This window comes from Phlebotomus argentipes, unplaced genomic scaffold (genome assembly GCF_947086385.1).
Source record: "Phlebotomus argentipes unplaced genomic scaffold, Phlebotomus argentipes genome assembly contig_5, whole genome shotgun sequence".
In the NCBI taxonomy this organism is placed as follows: domain Eukaryota; kingdom Metazoa; phylum Arthropoda; class Insecta; order Diptera; family Psychodidae; genus Phlebotomus; species Phlebotomus argentipes.
In genome coordinates this window covers 3,896,903-3,914,612 of record NW_026776165.1, presented here as the reverse complement: position 1 = coordinate 3,914,612, position 17,710 = coordinate 3,896,903, and the positions used below count along the sequence as shown (strand labels likewise).

The window sequence follows — 17,710 nt, the reverse complement described above, 5'->3', positions numbered from 1 at the left end:
AATGCTTTATCGAAGCATTTGACTGTGATTTATCCGAGCGCGTCAATTTATCGCCAATTGGAGGAAGCAAAACTGCGTCACTGAACAAGGAATTGATTGCAACTTCCCATGCCCAGCGTAATTGTTTTCCTCCAGATTGTGCCAAGCAAACAATTTCATGAGGAAATTGCGCAACGGCCGACAAAAAGTCATCTTGTTTCAAGTTTTCGAGTTTCAACACGTGTTTTTGATCTCGGGAAAGTTGAGAAAACTTTGCAAATTACATTTCTGCACTGTGAAAATGGGCGCAAATTTCATCCATGAGCAAAAAAAAGAGACACCCAAGAAACACATTTGATTTTCCACTGAAGAGGAGAAGAAGTTTGTGGAATCATCAACATTTATCGGAAGTTAATTGCACTCAATTGGCTATTAATAAAAGTGATGCAATCAATATCTGTGCAATATTTTCGCCATGCAGCAATAAATTGCCTTTGCTATTGAATTGATCGCACTTCTCTTAACTGTTCTTTGCGCAAATCAGCTGAGATTTCTCGCGAGAATTGTACGAAATTTTGCACTGCTCAATTTATCCCGATCAATGAAGGCATTTTCACGCTTCATTGAGAACAATGCTTTGGCATATTGATTCAGAGAACATTTTCTCTGCTGCTCTTCAAACGAGTGTTAGTGAGGATTTCACACAAACTCCGCCCACTAAGAAGCCCCGCCCATCCGGAAGAATCAACCAATAATAATAATTATACTCTGTGGACTCTTGTTCTAAAGGAAATTCAATATCATAAAACCCCAGTAAATACTCTTTATTATGAACAGATTTCTTAACATTTTCGCAATGTTTGTAAACTGTCCTTATTTAAAATCTTGGGCCTTATCTTCTTGTTCGAGGTTAATGACCATTTAATGACTTAAGCTCTTGATCGATAGACTGAAATAAATAGTTTGCAAATCATAAATTTTATGCCAAACAACATGCAAAGGAAAGAAAATCACCAACTTGTAATTTCTATAAGTTAATTTATTCAATAACATTGTTTCAAAGAATGCTGCTTTTATTGTTAACGTAATGATCTTAATTTTTTTTTGGGACAAATTCACGTTCAGTTTTGCGCAAACACAAAGCAAATTCTTGCACAATCTTTAGTAAAATTGAGTGAAGACATTTTATTCAAGTGTTCCTGAACGGAATTCAGAGATTTTCCCATTGAATTTTCTCTCAAATATTGTCATTTTCTCTGTTAATTTTTCCCTCTCACATCCAGGACGTCTTCTCCTGCTGACTCTGTATCGCGATCTGCAGGATCTGCACGTCCTTCGAGTCGCTCTCGTCCTCCTGCTGCTCAATGGCGACGTCATCGGCGCTCGTCTGCAGATTGTCGTCTGCCTCGGCGCCGAGAATGTACGTCGTTGACTCAACTTGCGCTTCCTGATCGCCATCGGCGTCTTGGCCGCCGCTCGCCTTGCCGCCGCTCTCCAGCAATCGCGGCTGATTCACTATGATTGTGTCACTCAAGTGACTCTCGGACTTCATGTGCGCGAACAACAGCGGCTTCCGCATGAATCCCTGTCCGCACTGCACGCACTCGAAGGGCTTCTTGTCCGAGTGGACAAATCTGTGCGTGTTGCGATTGTCTTGGTTGTTGAAGCCTTTTCCGCACACCTGAAATACAACGACAAAATAAATAATTGATTGGCAATTCCATCCAAATTTACCACAATTTTGAGTCCTTTTGCGATATTTTGACCATTTTTTTTGAACTGAAACAACTTTAAAGACTTTCAAACACAAATTTACATTCTAATGGTTTTCATAAAATTCGTGATCGGCTTAAAACCAATTCGATTTTCAGTTTTACTTTAAAAACAAGAGATAAAGTTAAGAAATTGAGGAAAAAGCGGGTTTTCGGTGTGTAAAAGCCTTGATTTCACAGTGAATGAAAGGCAATTTCTCACCTCGCACGTGTACTTCTTCTCGTTGCTGTGGATCAGGAGGTGTTTCTTGTAGTGCTCGGGATACACGAAGGACGACGGACAGACGGTGCACTTGAAGGGCCGCTCGCCCGTGTGCACGGCCTGAATGTGGTAGTCCAGCAGACGCCGGCGCTTGAAGTTCTTGTCGCACATGTCGCACTTGTAGCGCTTCTCATTCAAGTGCGTGGCGCGCTTGTGCGACTGCAGATTGCTGCGCTGCGCGAAGCACATGGAGCAGATGTCGCACTGGAAGGGCTTCTCGCCCGTGTGAATCCTCTCGTGATCACGCACCTCGGCGCGCCGCGCGAACGACTTGCCGCACGTGCGACAGAGGAACGGCTTGTTGCCCGAGTGCACGATCTTGTGCACGCGCAGATTGTGCGACGAGCCGAACGCCTTGCCGCACACGTCGCACTTGTACTCCTTCACGCCCAAGTGTGTCTTCTCGTGCTGCCAGAAGAAGCATTTCCGGTGAACTGATTGAACACAACACAAAAACGACTAATGGAACTTTTGCCTTACGTGAGCGAGATTCTGGCCGGTGAGGAACTTCTTGCCGCACACGAGACAGCTGTAGGGCCGCGGCCGCGCCGTGTGGATCCTCTCGTGGGCCGCCAAAGTGTACTTGGAGGCGAAATCCTTCGGGCACTCGGCGCACTTGTACGGCCGATCGCCCGTGTGCATGTTCATGTGCTCCTCCAGCAGATTCTTCGAGCCGTAGGGCTTGTCGCACAGCGTGCACAGCCACGCCTTGCCAGCGGCGGCCTGACCCTGCCGCCTCTGCCCCTGATCCTCATCCGCCGCGCCCTCAGACTCATCGCTGCCACACATCAGCGTCGCGTCCTCTCCCAATTTGGCGTTCGAATGCGATTCTGCGGGGGAGAAAAGCATTTGAGAGAAGTGATAGAATGTTAAAAGAATGATTTTCTTGAGATTCTCGCCTCATTGCAACTTTAAGTTTATAACATTTAGAAGAAACTGTCATAAATATGATTTTACTAAAAGGTGTTGCAAGATTACGATTAGTTTATTATACGAAAGCCGAAAAATTCACGTGAAAATCAAGGAAAAAGACAATAATTATGTTTTTATGTAAATGAGCAGATTTTAGGAGATCTTCTTAGCAAGACAAGATGCTAATTGGTCTAAGAGCGTTCAAAGAGGGATTCAACAGCCAATGAGACTCACCCAAGTGCCTCATGAGATACATCCGGCGGCCGCAGTCTTTGCCACAAATGTCGCAAAGGTAGAGCTTCTCGTTGTGCTCGATCTTCATGTGCAGCGTGAGCTCCGTTGGATCGCTGATGACTCTCTCGTCCGGACAGAGATTGCAGTGGAAGACGTTGTGCTTGCGCGTGTACACTTTCTTCGGCGCCTCCTCTGACGCCTCGGCGGCAAACAGCAGTTCTGCACTCTCGCCAATCTCCATCTCGTGCGCCTCCGCCTCGTCATTCTCCTCTCCGGACACGACAGTGATGATGCTGTCGCTTTCGATGGTCTCCGCACTGGTCATCCTGGGCGCCTCCTCTGCTGTCTCCTCGTACTGCGGGGGGAAAGGGAAGAAAAGATGGTCAGGAAATGCGCGCAAATCCCTCAATGAATCCCTACTTCAGCGAAAATGTCCTCATTCTCGTCCTCTTTGGTCTCAACTTCCACATATTCAATGGAGGAGACGAATTTGTTGTAGCTCTCGATGACTTCCTCCTTGATCTTCAGCATGCGCGTCTCGATTCCGGCAAACTCCAGGCACACCAGCTCACAGTTCAGGCAAATGTACTCGGAGTGAATGGCATCGGGCTCCACGGGAATCTCCAGGATGCGCGCCAGCACGTCCGCCACATTGTCACCCTCCAGCACCTGCAAAAAGCACACACCCAACCCCATCAGCAACTGCCCTGTGTGCCTCCGCGGAGGGCCAGGAGACTCACTTTCTTCGAGAAAATGTGATGGCTTCCGCGACAAGGGACGCTCACTTGACACAACACACAACAGCCCGTCTCTGTCTTCACCATTGTCTTCGCCAGCTTCTCACCACTTGCGCAACACACACAGCCCTTTCGACACCGGGGGTTTTCCGCTCTTGGGGGCGCTTCCTGGGCCAGGAAAATCAGGTTAATTCAGGGATGTCTTTCCGCAATGTTGATATTTTCCGTGCCAAAATTGACAGATGTCGAATAAAAGAGTCGCTCTTACACGCTTGGCGGCGCCACCGTCGCGAACAGTGCCGACGAAATGGGTTAAAATATTAGAGACGCGTTTTTAGTACGCCTTAGAAAATTTCCCTGAATCGCGTAAACAGAAATATAATGACTTCTCTGGAGGACAAGATTCTGGGCGAGAAGTCGCACTATTACTGCAGCAGTGACGAGGAGGATGAGAGCAATTCAGTGCGCGTCGTGCGTGACGATGTGGACAAGCCGCCGCCCTGCCCTCCAGGCGGTGGCGGCGGCACGACCAACACGGGCCCCAAGGGCGTGATCACGGATTGGCGTGAGTACAAGAAGATGCTGGCCGAGGCACGCTCGGCGGACGAGCAGGAGCGCCTGGAGCAGCTGCAGAAGATGTCCTCGATGGGCAAGACGAAGGCGGAGGACGAGAAGGCGCGCGCAGACGCCGAACTGGAGGCTGAGCTGGCCGAGCTGATGAATGACGAGAGCATCCTGGCCTTCCAGCGCCAGCGAGTGCTGGAAATCACAGCCAAGATGGGCGTCCGCAGCACCTTCGGCCAACTGATCCGTCTGCAGAGCGCCGAGGAGTTCCTGCAGGCCGTGGAGGAGGAGCAGCACTCCACTGTGATTGTGCACATCTTCGAGAACAACGTGCCGGCGTGTCGACGGCTCAACCAGTGCCTGGAGGAGCTGGCCAAGGAGATGCCCACCGTGAAGTTCTGCAGCATTCTCAGCAGCCACGCAAGAGTGAGTCTCAAGTTCCGGAACGCGGCGCTGCCCACAATTCTGGCGTACAAGAAGAATCAGATCATCGGGAACTTTGTGCAGCTGGTGAGCGAGCTGGGCGATGACTTTTGCTCGTCAGATGTGGAAAACTTCCTGATAGAGCGGGGAATTATCGTGGAGAAGGAGATTCAGTATAATTGCTATCAAAATGTTCAGAAGTAGATTAAGGAATAAGAAAAGATGCGAATGTCAAGGAAAAATGCCGTTTATTTCCCTGATTTCACTGTCCGGGAGTCACGCTTAAGCCCCAGCGATGGTCACTTCGATCACCACTCCAGGCTCAATGTTGATGGACGTGATCTGCTTCACGATCTCCGATGGAGAGTGCAAATCGATGATCCTCTTGTGGATTCTCATCTGCAAAGCGAGAGAAAACAGTCAGTGAATGGATTCCTGAGATCTTGAGTGGGTTGTGGTGCCTTTTTGAGACAACCCCGGACAGTGGTGAAGCCCAGGATTGCACTATGACTCAAGGCAGCGTTTCTCTCCGGCGAACATTGGCAGAAAGTCCACAGAATTGCGGACTTTCTGACTGAATTCAGTTGCCGTGCGTGGAAAATTGATCAACATATTTACCTGGAAGCGATCCCATGTCTTGGATCCCTCACCGCAAGGTGTCTTCCTGGTGGTGATCCTCAAGATCTTCGTGGGCATCCGGACGGGACCCTGAAAAACACACAATGTCACATAACCTCACATTTTAGATTCTTCCCCGCGCGGAAAAACTGTCTCTTCGCCCCACAAGCCATCGCAGGCCCAACACAAGGACACTGAATGGACAGATTGAGGGCTAAGATGTTGCTCTAGCATCTGCTAAACAAGGATATCCCGATGGGAAACCGTGACATCCTCCAGGACAGTTTGCACATCAAACATTCCCGGAATCTCACCTTCACGCGCAGTTTCTGCTTCTTCGCGCCCGTCACCAGATCCGCGCACACCTTCTCCAGGGAGCGCACATTGCGTGAGGTCAGCGTGATGCGAATGCGATGGACAGACGCCACTTCCGCCTGCGGCTTCTCAATATCTTTAGCGACGGCAGCCTGAAACACGTGGACAGATTAGCATGTTGACATTTAACCACAAATCCCGCATTTTCTCCACTTTTCTCCATACGAGGTGACTTTCCCAGTCACTCACCATTCTTCAGATGCTATTATCCGGTCGAGATAGTTGATTTTTGGGCAAAAATTCCAACCAGCGCTGAACCAGACAACTTTCTTGTTGCAGCGTTTTCACGGAAAAGGATTGCCAGATGGCCAACATGGCGCCAAGAGGCCGCGAAAAGGCCTTTTCGCGCGCCCTCCGAATAGGTTTTTTTCCGGAAAGCCGACCGAAAGTGAGGTTATGTGACGCGGAGAAGATAATAAACAAATCAGAGTTCTCAAGTGTGTCATTTTCTTTGGAAAATTCAGTGAAATTCCCCTTGAATAGAGCAATGGGATTACTCACAGATCCTTCTGCTCTGTCGCAGAAGACAAAATACGCGAAATTGCTGCAGAAACACTGCAAATTGCTGTGCAATCTGCTGTTTCTTGGCGGTGTTTGCTGGTTTGTCGCACTCACGGACACAAGTCTCAATCATGGCACTTACTTCTCGGAAAACGCCCTGCTTCCCGGTGAGATGCACCAGAGTGTCTTTGGGCAGTGCTTAACTGGGATTTTTTCCTCCTCTTCTGTTCTCAGGGCTGGTGTACTCGAACCTCAAGAAGGAGACGATGAGTTTCGCCGCCACTCTTCAGGGCGATTTCAGTCGCGAGCGCGAGAGTCATCAGAACACAATGCCAACATCTTGGCTGCTGGCGAAGATGAAGCAGATCGGCTTGGACGCCGCCACGCACAATTTCACTCTGCACTATCCGTTCGGCGGCGGAAAGGTTTGGAAGCGCGCTGGAAGTGAAGAAGTTGAGATTTTGACTTGAACATTCTCTTTCAGGTCTTCACCGGACAGAATGTCTACGGAATTCTTCGGGCGCCCCGAATTGGCTCCACCGAAGCCATTGTCATCTCCTGTCCCTATCGCGCGGCCACTTCTGTCCATCCGGAAATCTCACACAGCGTCGCCCTAATGCTGGCCTTCGCCGATCACGCCAGAAGTGTGTCTTGTCCTTGCTGACAAAGTGAATCCTTTTCTCACTGTGCATCATTCGTTTCAGGGCAGAAATACTGGGCAAAGGACATAATATTCCTGGTCACTGACCAGGAACAGCTGGGCATGCAAGCGTGGCTGAATGCTTACTATGGAAACGAGGACAATTCAGTGCTCCTGACCAGTGATTTACCCTTGAGAGCCGGAGCAATTCAGGCGGCGCTCAACATCGAGATGCAGAGCTTTGATTTGGGTGAGTGAATGTCGCAAAATCCACTAAAATGGCACGAGGGAGGTTAATTATGACGAAATCTGGCCGTCCGTCCGTCGGTCGGTTCATCGTAAATGGATTTGTAGCGCATAAAGATCAAAAACAATTCTACTGCCCGCCATTTTGAAAACCCCAATATCACGTTTTGCTCATTTACTCAGGCCCTTTGGCATGAATCTGCCCTAAATTTTAGTATATTATAGCTAACATCGAGACCTTTCCAACGAACTGCTACTTAAGAACCTAGGACCATCTGGACCCTAGATATTAAGATCCAAATTTCAAAATTAAAATGCCCATAACTCCGGTTTTAATTATTCGATCTTAATAATTTAAAGCTCATTAGATAGATCTCGTAAAATGCAATCTTCCATCTGAACATCATAACTTGATACAACTACCACTAGTTGCGCTACAGTCGAAAAAACGATTTTCGAAACTTTAAAAGCAAATATCTCAAAAACCAGAGTGTGCAATTTCTTTAAATTTCAGTATGTTGTAGTCCAAGTCAGGACGTCTCTAAAAATAGGTTATAATGTTTTATTGAAAAAAAAAGTAGAACCGGTGTTGTGGAGGTTTAAAGTTTTAATTTAGAAAACACTGTAACTTTGGTTCTGTTTGTCCGATTTGAATGATTTTGGGCTCGTTGGAAAGCCACAAAAATCTACAAATATTTAGAACAACAGAAGTTCATCAGACCACCGCGAGAGGCGCTAGTGTCAATTATAAAGTTTTTAGGTTAATAATTTTTCTTTCAATGTCAAGGTATTTTTAAGGAAATTTTTGGATATTTCAATAGTCCAGATTGAGACATTTCCAAAATGTGGTTAAACTTTTCTGTCAATGCCATAGAACCCGAGTTATGGAGGTTTAAAATCTTTTGTATGAAATTGGGTTGTTTTCGTCGCACAAAAAGCTTGCTTCGGCGTTTGCTTATCACGCTCTTATTCATTGTCTTGGCGTTTCGTGTAGATTTCATCAATATTAAATTGGAGGGACTGAACGGACAGCTGCCCAATTTGGACTTATTCAATTTGGTGCAGAAGTTGACAAACAAAGAGGGCATCCTGTGCGGATACAAGCAGACCAGGACGAAGCGCCCGAACGGCGGTCACGTGAATAATTTATGGCAGATGCTCACGATGGTGCTGAGTCAATCCACTGGCGTTCCCACCGGCAATCACGGCCTCTTCCACCGCTTCGGCATCGAGGCCGTGACGCTGGAGGGCGTCGCGATGGACTCGGAGGTGCCGCCGACGGGCCAGAGTCTGCAGCAGATGCTGCGCATCCTCGAGGGCATCACGCGCAGTCTGAACAATCTGCTGGAGCGCTTCCACCAGAGCTTCTTCTTCTACCTCATCATCTCCAACGACAGATTCGTGTCCATCGGCGACTACATGCCGTGCATCGGCTTCACGGCCGGCGCTCTGCTCATCAAGGCCTTCATCATGTGGCTGGCGCACAATCGGACGGACTCTGAGGCAGCGGAGGAGGACGCCAAGACGCCGCCGAGTGCGCCCACGAATCTCATGAAGATCGGCGTGCTGTGCATCTTCGCCCACGCGATGGGCTTCGTCGTCAACTATCTGCCCTTCTATCACGGCGTCACGGAGTTCTTCCACCAGCGCGCCTTCACCACCGAACACGCGCTCGCCACGCTCCTGGCCATCGTCTCCGTCGTCGTCCTTCTCTCGTGCCTCTTCTTCCGCCTCGACGAAGCGGACGCCAAGGTGAGTGTCGTCTGACTTCTCTTCACTCAATGGTTTTCCCGCGGGTTAAACAAGCTGATTTGGAACGTGTTCATGAATTCTATTATTCCAGGATAATTCTCGTTACTCTCACTTTTAATTTCTTCAAGTTATTCATTGTCATTCATGAATAAATCTTATTTTAAATTTTATTTTAAACACTTTCGAATTTGTTTTTTTTTCATTAGATTTTATTTTAACGCTTTTAACTGAGTTCTTTCTAGTCTTAATATAAATGCTGCATTTATATTAAATCCGACACGGCGTAAAGAGGCTCGTTGTTAAGTTAGGTTTATTGAATCTGTTGTATGAAAGATTTGCATTTAACATTTTATAGTTGACTCTTGTTCGAGTTCAATTCCTTTGTGGTGAATAAAAGCTCAGTAGAACTGTTGTTATGACGCAATGAATTAAGCATTGGCCATTAGAGGATGTTGAAGCGACGCTATTGATCAACATTCCATTGTTTTACATAAATTATGTCGATAACAATGAATTTTTCAGCTATGATATAATGAGCTTTTATCAATAAGTGCTAATTACTATGAAGGGGGAATTTATTGATAAATGCCAAACATTCGCAGTTTATTAATAAATTACCTGCGCGTGAGTGAAGAATTATTGTGACGTGTTTTGTGCTTTTCCAGGTGCTGCACATTTGGATCCTTCTGGAGTTGGCAACAGCGCTGATTGTTGTTGGAATGCTGAACTTCTCATTGGGACTCATTTTGGCCTTTGTCATCGTTCCAATACTGATAAATGTCGAAATATCACACAATAGAATTATCAAATTTGCCCAGCAATTGTGCGGAATTCTGCTACAACCGCTCATTGTGGCATATTTGGCGGTTTTCACACTGACTTGGATCACATTTGATGAACTATCATTGATGAGTGTGAGCCAGAAAGCATTGTCCGCCACAATGAATGCCCTCGTCTATTCCGCTGTGGATTCTGTGGTGAGTTTTTGGGGGCGGCGGCGGCAATTCTGGGCGACGCGTAAATACTTCTGTTGTATTTTCTTTGCAGATTTATGGAAATTGGATGTTCAATATGATCAGTTTGGTTTTCTTTCCCATTTGGATTCTCATGTGGAACTTCCTCACGTGGCGACGCGGCGAACGTGAGATTGATGGGGGAAAAATGCAGAAAGCTGTGGAGAAAAAAAAGACTAAATAAATTGTGGAAAAGAGGAGATTTTAAAAAGTACTTTAGCTTTAGCTACACATTCAAGTGGAATAAAGAAGACAAGCAGGAGGAGGAGAAAGACTGAAGGAAATCCTCAAGGGGAAGATATTGTGGTGATGAAAGGAAGTATTCTATGATTTTGCCCAAAATAATCAATTGGATCGCCTTTTTTGAGGTTATGTGATGATTTAAAACATATTCTGGTGATAAAATCAGCATCAAAGTCATCTAAATTGTGTCTAAGCTGGGAATATTTGTCTTTTCTCGGCAGAATTGAGCATTTGTAGTCGAAAAAATCTTCATATTTATTAGGAAACAGCTTAAAAGTCAACCATAACCTCAAAAATGTCTAAGAGAAATCTTTTTGTTTATTTTTTCCGCAGTTTGTGCTTTAAAATGAGAAATTCAGCCTCATTATTTAGTGGAAACATTCTGATATTCGCCATATTTACTCATTTCCAGACTTTCAGCATTTTTTTTAACCAGAATTCATAACCTCACATTTAGGTTAGAATTTTCTTAAAACATTTTCTGAAGAGTAAACTAGTCAATGAACAAATCCTGTGAGATTAAAATAATTTTTTACTGCCTGCAATTTAAGCATTTGAAGAGGTTTTACTTCTTGAGACGGATAAACCCGGATTAGATTGTGATAAATCAAAAATCTATAAGAGAAGCAGTTTAAAAAGTCGAAAAAGGGACGGAAAATGCCCTTAAAGACGCTCAGGAGTGTCTGAAGTGTTGAAGATTCTGCACAGAAGCTAAAGAAGTGTCAGGAACGGAGTTAAGCCATATTTTCTCCCCCTTGGAAATCCACCAACATTCTTCCTTCCTTCTCTCTTCCTCTGCCAGTATTTGCACTTTCCATGTGTGTATTTATCCTGGGTGAGCTTCTGTTGTATCCTTGAGCATTAATTTTCACAGTATGAGCCGCATTTATGTGCTTCTCGTGTAAATATTTACGCGCGAATGAGGAAAAAAAGAGAGAGATGAAAAAATCTGCTGCAAAATGATGGACGTTTCAAGTGGTATTCAAAGTAAACATAATTTGTAGTTCATGCCCGAGTTGTGCCAGAGCAAAGTGTGCATGGCAGTCCAAGAGAGAAGAGACTTGGCTGTCTTGATATCCTTTTCCTTCACCACACAAGGCGCGGAGAGATGGCCAATGCTTGTTAGCTGTCTTTTTGATTTCCGGACACATTGGCCAGTTTTCTTCCAATTTATTTCGCCCCATTCCGCGTCTTTGTTAATTTTCCACCCCGCGAAGACAAATAAATCCCAATGCAGTGCGCCTTTCACGAACTGTCACTCCTTATTTCTCGTCCTCTGACCCCTTTTTATTAACTTAATTTCACTCAAATACACCACAAGAGCTGGAAGGGAAATCTGACTAAAATTAGTATGAGTAATTTTTTGTGAATTGAAATGCCAAGTCTGAAAAGTTGCAACGACCTCTCTGGTTTTGTATAAAAGAAAAAAGAAAAGAAAGAAAACCTTAATAAGACAACAAACAATCAACTTAATTTATGAAGAGAATTTTGTGTAACACATTTCGATCACATGCCAATATCGCGATGAATTTGCTAAAAATATTGAATTCTTCCATGACGACGAACTCGTTTATCATTCTGTCTTGGCTTCGCAGCGCATTAAAGTGATCTGTCTCAATTGAATGGCTGTTAAAATTTTATCGTTTTCCCCTACAAATATTCTTCAAATTACCTTTCTGGCGGTGAATTGCGGATGATTGAAAAGTTGCCTCATTTCATGTGCTTCACAAACTATTGTCCATACATTTTCATGCACTGCACTGAATGCGTTACACAGAAAGCAGAAATTTCTATATATAGTCTCCAATTTCACTCCACTTACATAATAATTTTAATTCCAACATTTCCATCCTATCTCCGTCGCACCGTAAAATGTTAAGTGATTTTGTAGAATATGCAAAAAGGTAATATGAAATTGTTTCTCCTCTTCGTTTCAGTTGACGTTGAGCAGAAATCGAATATTCCTTCAAATATTCATTCTCTCTCGCACAGTTTTCACTCCTCTTTTGGATCGTGGCCGTACAAAAGGACTGGCGAAAAGTGTGGAGGAAAAAAGCACTGAGAAAAATTCTACGACATGAGAAGGTGAGAAGAAAGGCGAATAAATGTTGCTTCTCGAGATGTTTTTTGAACAAAAAGTCGTGCCGAAATAGTGAAAGAAATATAAGAAATAATAATCATACACTCAATTAGAACACAAAGATTTCAAATATATTTGGATTAACCAGTCAAGGTGTTTTCAAGGCAGAAAATTCCATTCCTTCGTGGAAAAAAACATTCGTGGTGGCGCTCATTTGCCCCTTGGAAGAAGATGAGGCACAGTGTAGAATTTCACAGCTGCTGTGCGCGGAAATAATTGTGCGAGCTGCAATTGAGGAGGTGTAATGTGTGCCTGAGTGCAGAGGCCAATTGTGTTTGAGTCTGGTTGGAAAAATCACTGAATAATAAATACACATTATCAGAGTTTGCACAGAAGTGGGAGATCCTTGAGCACCACTTCAAAGCGCCCAGGAGTGCCTGTACAACAATATATGGCGCAGCTATTGTGCTTGGAATTCACAAACAATTTTCCAAAATAACTCCAACAACATTGTTCCATCTTGGCATAGCCTTTCATTCACTCTCCAAACCCACATTAAAGAGTGTCTCTTCCTGTTTGGGCAAATCACGGAGCTCTTCTCGCCACTCACGCCAATTGTGTGACACGATTGAGACTTCAATCGTGCGATTGTGGGCAGAAAGATTTCATTTGTGGAAGTTAGTCAGTCCAGGTGCTGGTGAAGTACAACAAATTATGTTGCACACTGTCCGGCGAGGGGCAGAAATTGCGGTCGGAAGTAGTGTACAACTTCATGGAAGTGTTAGGAGTTTGTGGAAGTGATGGTAAAAGCTACTGTTTGAACAAATTGAGGCATTTTCTAAATTATTTTGCCTAGAAAAATCAATTTGATTGCTTTTTTTGAGGTTATGTGATTGATATAAAACCGATTTCAGTGTTCAAAGAATCCAGCCCCTATTTTGTCTATATGAAAATAATTACACGCTATCAGCGTGAGTGGAAAACTTCAGCGCAACAAACTTTTATCCTGCAATTCGGTTAATAATAATGCATTCATATGTATGTTTGCTCCTAATATATGTAGCATCTTGTATGTATTTTGCTGTGAGACAAAATGTGAATTCAAACTCGAGAAATGATGGTAACATGCAGAGGAGCATGTTGAAACAGCAGAAAAAGAATTAACCCTGTTAGCTTAAGCAAATATACGATATTAGCTTACATATCTTATGGTGTTTATCTATGCAAAAGATATCCCATATTGTCCTTTAGTAGAAATGAAACTTCAGCGCAATATGTGCTTTATTTCCACAGGGAAATGGAACGGTCATTTGCCTGTATGTGCATTTTGGGAATAGGAGAGATTGGAAAAGAACGGCCACTCTTGAGAGTTCCGCCGTTGCACTATTTTGCACGCAATTGCAATTGAATTGCAGCAATTTTAGTGCGTCATTTAGGGAGTTCATTGGAAAATGCATAGAACAAGGGGAAGATAATATGGCTGCAATCTGTTTCTGACAATTTCACCAGTTTCTGTGCAGAAACTTCAACACATCAGACACTTTTGATCGTCTTTAAAGACATTTTCCTTCGCTTTTACGACTTCTTCAACAGTTTTTAACACCAAATTATGACTTTTCAACTTTTATTCCGTGTTTTACTCGTCTCAAGAGGTTTAAACCTCTTCAAAAGCTTAGATTTAAGATTGTAAGAAATAATTTTATTGCCTCACAGTTTGATCATAATTATTTTCTGTCTTAATTTCCTATTTTTGTCTTCGGATAATGCTTAGAAAACTTCTGACCAAATTGTGAGGTTATGAATCCTATCTAAATATCCTTCTTACACTAATTTTACTCCTTTAAAACATGGAAATTTGTAACTTGAAGTTAAATTTGCCATATTAAAGCACAAACAGCAAAAAAAACATAGCAAAGAGACATTTTTCTACACTAGAAGTGACATTTTTGAGGTTATGATTAACTTCTAAGCTTTTTCACAACCAATATGGAGTTTTTTCCAACACATATGCTAAATTGCGCTGAGAAAAGAGAAATATTCTCAGATTAAACACAAATTAGATGATTTTGAGGGTTATTTGAACACCAGAATTTGTTTTAAATCGATCATATAACCTCAAAAAAGCGATCAAATTGATTATTTTAGGTTAAATAATTTAGAAAATGCCTCAATTTGTTCAAACAGAAGCTTTTGCAGTGCAAATATTTCGCCACTTCTAATTCCTAACACTTCCTTTCAAGCTGTACACCACTTCAGACCGCAATATCTGCCCCTTGTAAGGAAATGTTAAAGCCAAAACACAAAAATTGCTCTTTGCAACACTTAAAATGCTATTTTTTTTTAGACTCAAGACTACAAATTCATGTTTTAGCTTCTTGAGGAACAAATTTCGTGTGTTCTTCCGTAAAATAGGGCAATTTTGCTGTGATCCCATTGCCGGTCAGGAGTTCCAAGAAGAAAGGGTTGATGAATAAAGAGCGGTTGAAGACGTCAATGCTCACTAATTTCGAACCTTTTCGAGTTGTGATGGGGATTCGTAGTCTTCGTAACGCTTTGCGTGCGTGGATAGTTTGAGCGGTTCTTTGTCAAGAACAGTCTGGAGGTTTTGGTCGGCTTAAGAAATGAGTGTCATTATGAATTGTTCTCGCTTAGTTAATTTATGGTTATTGTGTTCGGCATCTCAAGGATAATATTGGCCTAATTGTAGCTTTTCATCGTCACCAGCTTTCACGATCGTTGGCTTATTTCAGTTTGATGGAAAAATCAAACTAAGTTGATCAGTGACGCCGCCATATTGAATTAACCTTAAACACCTGCATCTCGGCAACAAGACGATGGATTCGAATAGGATTTTAGTATGTTGTAGACAGGTTAGGTCAGGACAGATCTAAGAACAGCTCATAACTTCCCATGGAAACAATAGAACCGTAGTTTTGGCGGTTTTAAGTTTTCACTTTGTATTATCATAACTTTGGTCCTTTTTGTCCAATCCTTATGATCTTGGGCTCGTCTGAAACCTCTCGCTGAAATGTATTACTTAAAAATTATGTCAAGCTCGATTTTGCTTCTTCAAATCCTCTTAACCGCAAACACAATCTTATATTGTTCACTGAATACACAGAATATAAAGTTGCGGTGAAATTTTTTATGAGAAACCAAGTGGAAGGGAAATTGAAATAGTTTTCCTGAACTTTCCAAGTTATCTGAATATCTATAACTTCAGTTATCCGTTAGGAAATTGAAAGAAGCTTCTGAAACTCAAGGAAGATTGTGTTTAAGTAAGTGGAGAGTTAAACATACAGTGATTGTGGTTCTTATTGGATATAATTTCGAGTGTGGATTTTAAGCACCTGCCGTGGAGAAATTGACATAATTTCCAGGAAAATTTGTATGTGTGGAAAAATGTCTCATACATTTGAACACGGAGAAATATGGCGCATATTTGCAAAGTAGTAAATTTTTCTCGCTTTCTGATTTTATTAATTTACACTTGACTTTACTCCACTGCCGCTCTCCCTCTTCGTCCTGACTTCAAGGACCCTCGCAGTGGAGGATTCTTGGGCACACGGAGAAATGTAATAATGGATTCGTGGTAAATTGACTGGGACTGTTTCACGGATTATTTAGGCCGAGCCTTTTTCATTTGTACTTTTTCATCCTCCACTCGACATTCTCCGCTGTTCTTCTCTCACTTTTGGCTCAGTATCAACGCATTTCTTTACAACATATTGTGTATATTTGTTGTACCGACTGACGGCGAGGGTGTGAGTTTTCTGTGCCACCGAAAAGAAATGCTTGAGAGAAGAAGGAGAAAAAAACGCCTCAGACGAGAATGACATCGCATGGAGTGGAATAAAATGTATACAATGAAAGCCAAGGAATATAACTATAAAATCTTTGATAATGTCTTCTAACATCACATTTAGTTTTGGCTTCTCCTGCACCGTAGAAACTCTCTTTCTCCCTTTTCGTCATGATGACGTGAGGATTCGCATAGTTATCCTGGGTGGGAAATTAGAATAAGCAAAAGTGGCTGCACAGAAGGTGGAAGAAGCATAATTAATACACTCTTGTCCGATTGCTGGAACAGGTGAACCCGCTGTTCATTGCATGTTCAACAGCTTCTGGACGTGAAATCAATTGAAACTGAATGGAATTGTGATGATATTTCACTTTAGCATTTGCTGACTCACATTTTAACTGGCAAAGAAGACTTTTCTGAGGGGTTTTTAAATAAAAACTCAGGTTATTAATACTCCTTGATAAGATCTCCATCGATTTTCTTTGGGATCACAATCGTAAAGTCACTGAATTGGCCTCAAAATAGGCCACAAGATTTCAAGTGTAGAGGAGAGCGGGGCAATTTGATATGAAAGGTGGGAAATTCTATTCGGTCTTTTGAATCTTCTTCTTCATGCTCCACATTTCTGCATTGTTTCAGTAATTTTTACGATGAAATTCTAAGGAAATGCTAAAGAAAGCCTTTGAGTAATATTTCATGGCCAATAGATAATCTAATGAGGAGAAAACTTAAGGATTTTCATTGCTTTAGTGTAAGAAAACTCTTTTTTTTCAATTCTTACAAGAATGTCATGAATACAATAAAAAAAACATGAAAATACGTTACTTAACTCCAATATTCTCTTTGAAAAGGCTCTCTAAAACAAACTCTAAATATGCGATAAATGATTGGAATAGAAGAATAAACTAAATTTCAAGCTAAATTTGCTTCTTTTTCTAAAATATTCTTGATTGCGATATTCGGAATTTCTGTTCCATTCTGCCCCACTCTTCCCTAAGTCATCAAAAGTTGGACATGTTTGACGAAGTAATTTGTAAAATGCTGGAAACTTGAAAAGTGACCTGAAGTTATATAGATTTCTTCACGATCCGCATGAACTGCTGATTAGAACAGTGTGAAAAGCTAATGATCTATAAAGACAGGCGCAAGCATAAGAAGAATAGGGAGAAGCTGTGGTGTTTTGGGAGAAGAAAAAAGCGACTCAACTTAATTAGTACTTTTTGGCTATATATGAATTATTATCATGTGAGATTGAGCAGAACAAACACACGTTATTGTAATTAAATATTTTCCGCATTCACCCAACGAAATCCCTCCGTAAATGTGCGTGTTATCATGGGTGAAAGACATTGATGGTCGTAACATCAATCATATATGAAATGGTATTTTGGGCACGATGATGAGAATTTGTGTCCTCTCGGAATTCCCCATGCTTAAGTGTTTTGTGTGTGATATTCGCATTCGCATAATGTGATTTGGAGTCTCTCTCTCGTTCGCTTTGGTTAAAGTTTATTCACAAAATTTATGCTTCAATTTCATCCCTTCGGTGTGAATGAT

The 17,710-nt window shown here is 42.7% G+C and overlaps 4 protein-coding genes across 4 annotated transcripts; 2 read left to right on the top strand and 2 right to left on the bottom strand.

Moving 5' to 3' along the window:
• Nucleotides 1-792: 792 nt before the first annotated feature.
• Nucleotides 793-4,165, bottom strand: LOC132265814 (zinc finger protein ZFP2-like). Its single transcript, XM_059766596.1, has 6 exons — nucleotides 3,900-4,165; nucleotides 3,580-3,828; nucleotides 3,160-3,514; nucleotides 2,494-2,843; nucleotides 1,954-2,421; nucleotides 793-1,660 (listed from the first exon to the last, which is right to left on the bottom strand). The coding sequence occupies exons 1-6, from the start codon at nucleotides 3,981-3,983 to the stop codon at nucleotides 1,253-1,255; spliced, it is 1,914 nt and encodes a 637-aa protein (XP_059622579.1). The 5' UTR covers nucleotides 3,984-4,165; the 3' UTR covers nucleotides 793-1,252.
• On the top strand, nucleotides 4,166-5,117 carry LOC132265815 (phosducin-like protein). The gene has a single exon (XM_059766597.1). The coding sequence runs from the start codon at nucleotides 4,278-4,280 to the stop codon at nucleotides 5,085-5,087; it is 810 nt and encodes a 269-aa protein (XP_059622580.1). The 5' UTR covers nucleotides 4,166-4,277; the 3' UTR covers nucleotides 5,088-5,117.
• On the bottom strand, nucleotides 5,113-6,195 carry LOC132265816 (small ribosomal subunit protein uS10). Its single transcript, XM_059766598.1, has 4 exons — nucleotides 6,066-6,195; nucleotides 5,816-5,968; nucleotides 5,502-5,591; nucleotides 5,113-5,282 (listed from the first exon to the last, which is right to left on the bottom strand). The coding sequence occupies exons 1-4, from the start codon at nucleotides 6,066-6,068 to the stop codon at nucleotides 5,166-5,168; spliced, it is 363 nt and encodes a 120-aa protein (XP_059622581.1). The 5' UTR covers nucleotides 6,069-6,195; the 3' UTR covers nucleotides 5,113-5,165.
• LOC132265813 (glycosylphosphatidylinositol anchor attachment 1 protein) lies at nucleotides 6,181-10,347 on the top strand. The gene is made up of 7 exons (XM_059766595.1): nucleotides 6,181-6,544; nucleotides 6,612-6,802; nucleotides 6,862-7,021; nucleotides 7,082-7,267; nucleotides 8,258-9,015; nucleotides 9,681-9,992; nucleotides 10,063-10,347. Exons 1-7 carry the CDS (start codon nucleotides 6,181-6,183, stop codon nucleotides 10,210-10,212), a joined length of 2,121 nt encoding a protein of 706 aa, XP_059622578.1. The 3' UTR covers nucleotides 10,213-10,347.
• The last annotated feature ends 7,363 nt before the right edge of the window (nucleotides 10,348-17,710 follow it).

Coding starts and splice junctions, on each gene's coding strand:
- LOC132265813 (XM_059766595.1), top strand. CDS start 6,181: ATGGCCAACATGGCGCCAAGAGGCCGCGAAAAGGCCTTTTCGCGCGCC. Junction 6,545..6,611: donor GGAAAACGCCCTGCTTCCCG/GTGAGATGCACC, acceptor TTCTGTTCTCAG/GGCTGGTGTACTCGAACCTC. Junction 7,022..7,081: donor CTTCGCCGATCACGCCAGAA/GTGTGTCTTGTC, acceptor CATTCGTTTCAG/GGCAGAAATACTGGGCAAAG.
- LOC132265815 (XM_059766597.1), top strand. CDS start 4,278: ATGACTTCTCTGGAGGACAAGATTCTGGGCGAGAAGTCGCACTATTAC.
- LOC132265816 (XM_059766598.1), bottom strand. Junction 5,592..5,815: donor AGCAGAAACTGCGCGTGAAG/GTGAGATTCCGG, acceptor TGTGTTTTTCAG/GGTCCCGTCCGGATGCCCAC. Junction 5,283..5,501: donor AGACATGGGATCGCTTCCAG/GTAAATATGTTG, acceptor CTCGCTTTGCAG/ATGAGAATCCACAAGAGGAT.
- LOC132265814 (XM_059766596.1), bottom strand. CDS start 3,983: ATGGTGAAGACAGAGACGGGCTGTTGTGTGTTGTGTCAAGTGAGCGTC. Junction 3,829..3,899: donor ATCACATTTTCTCGAAGAAA/GTGAGTCTCCTG, acceptor TGCTTTTTGCAG/GTGCTGGAGGGTGACAATGT. Junction 1,661..1,953: donor AGAAGAAGTACACGTGCGAG/GTGAGAAATTGC, acceptor GTTGTATTTCAG/GTGTGCGGAAAAGGCTTCAA.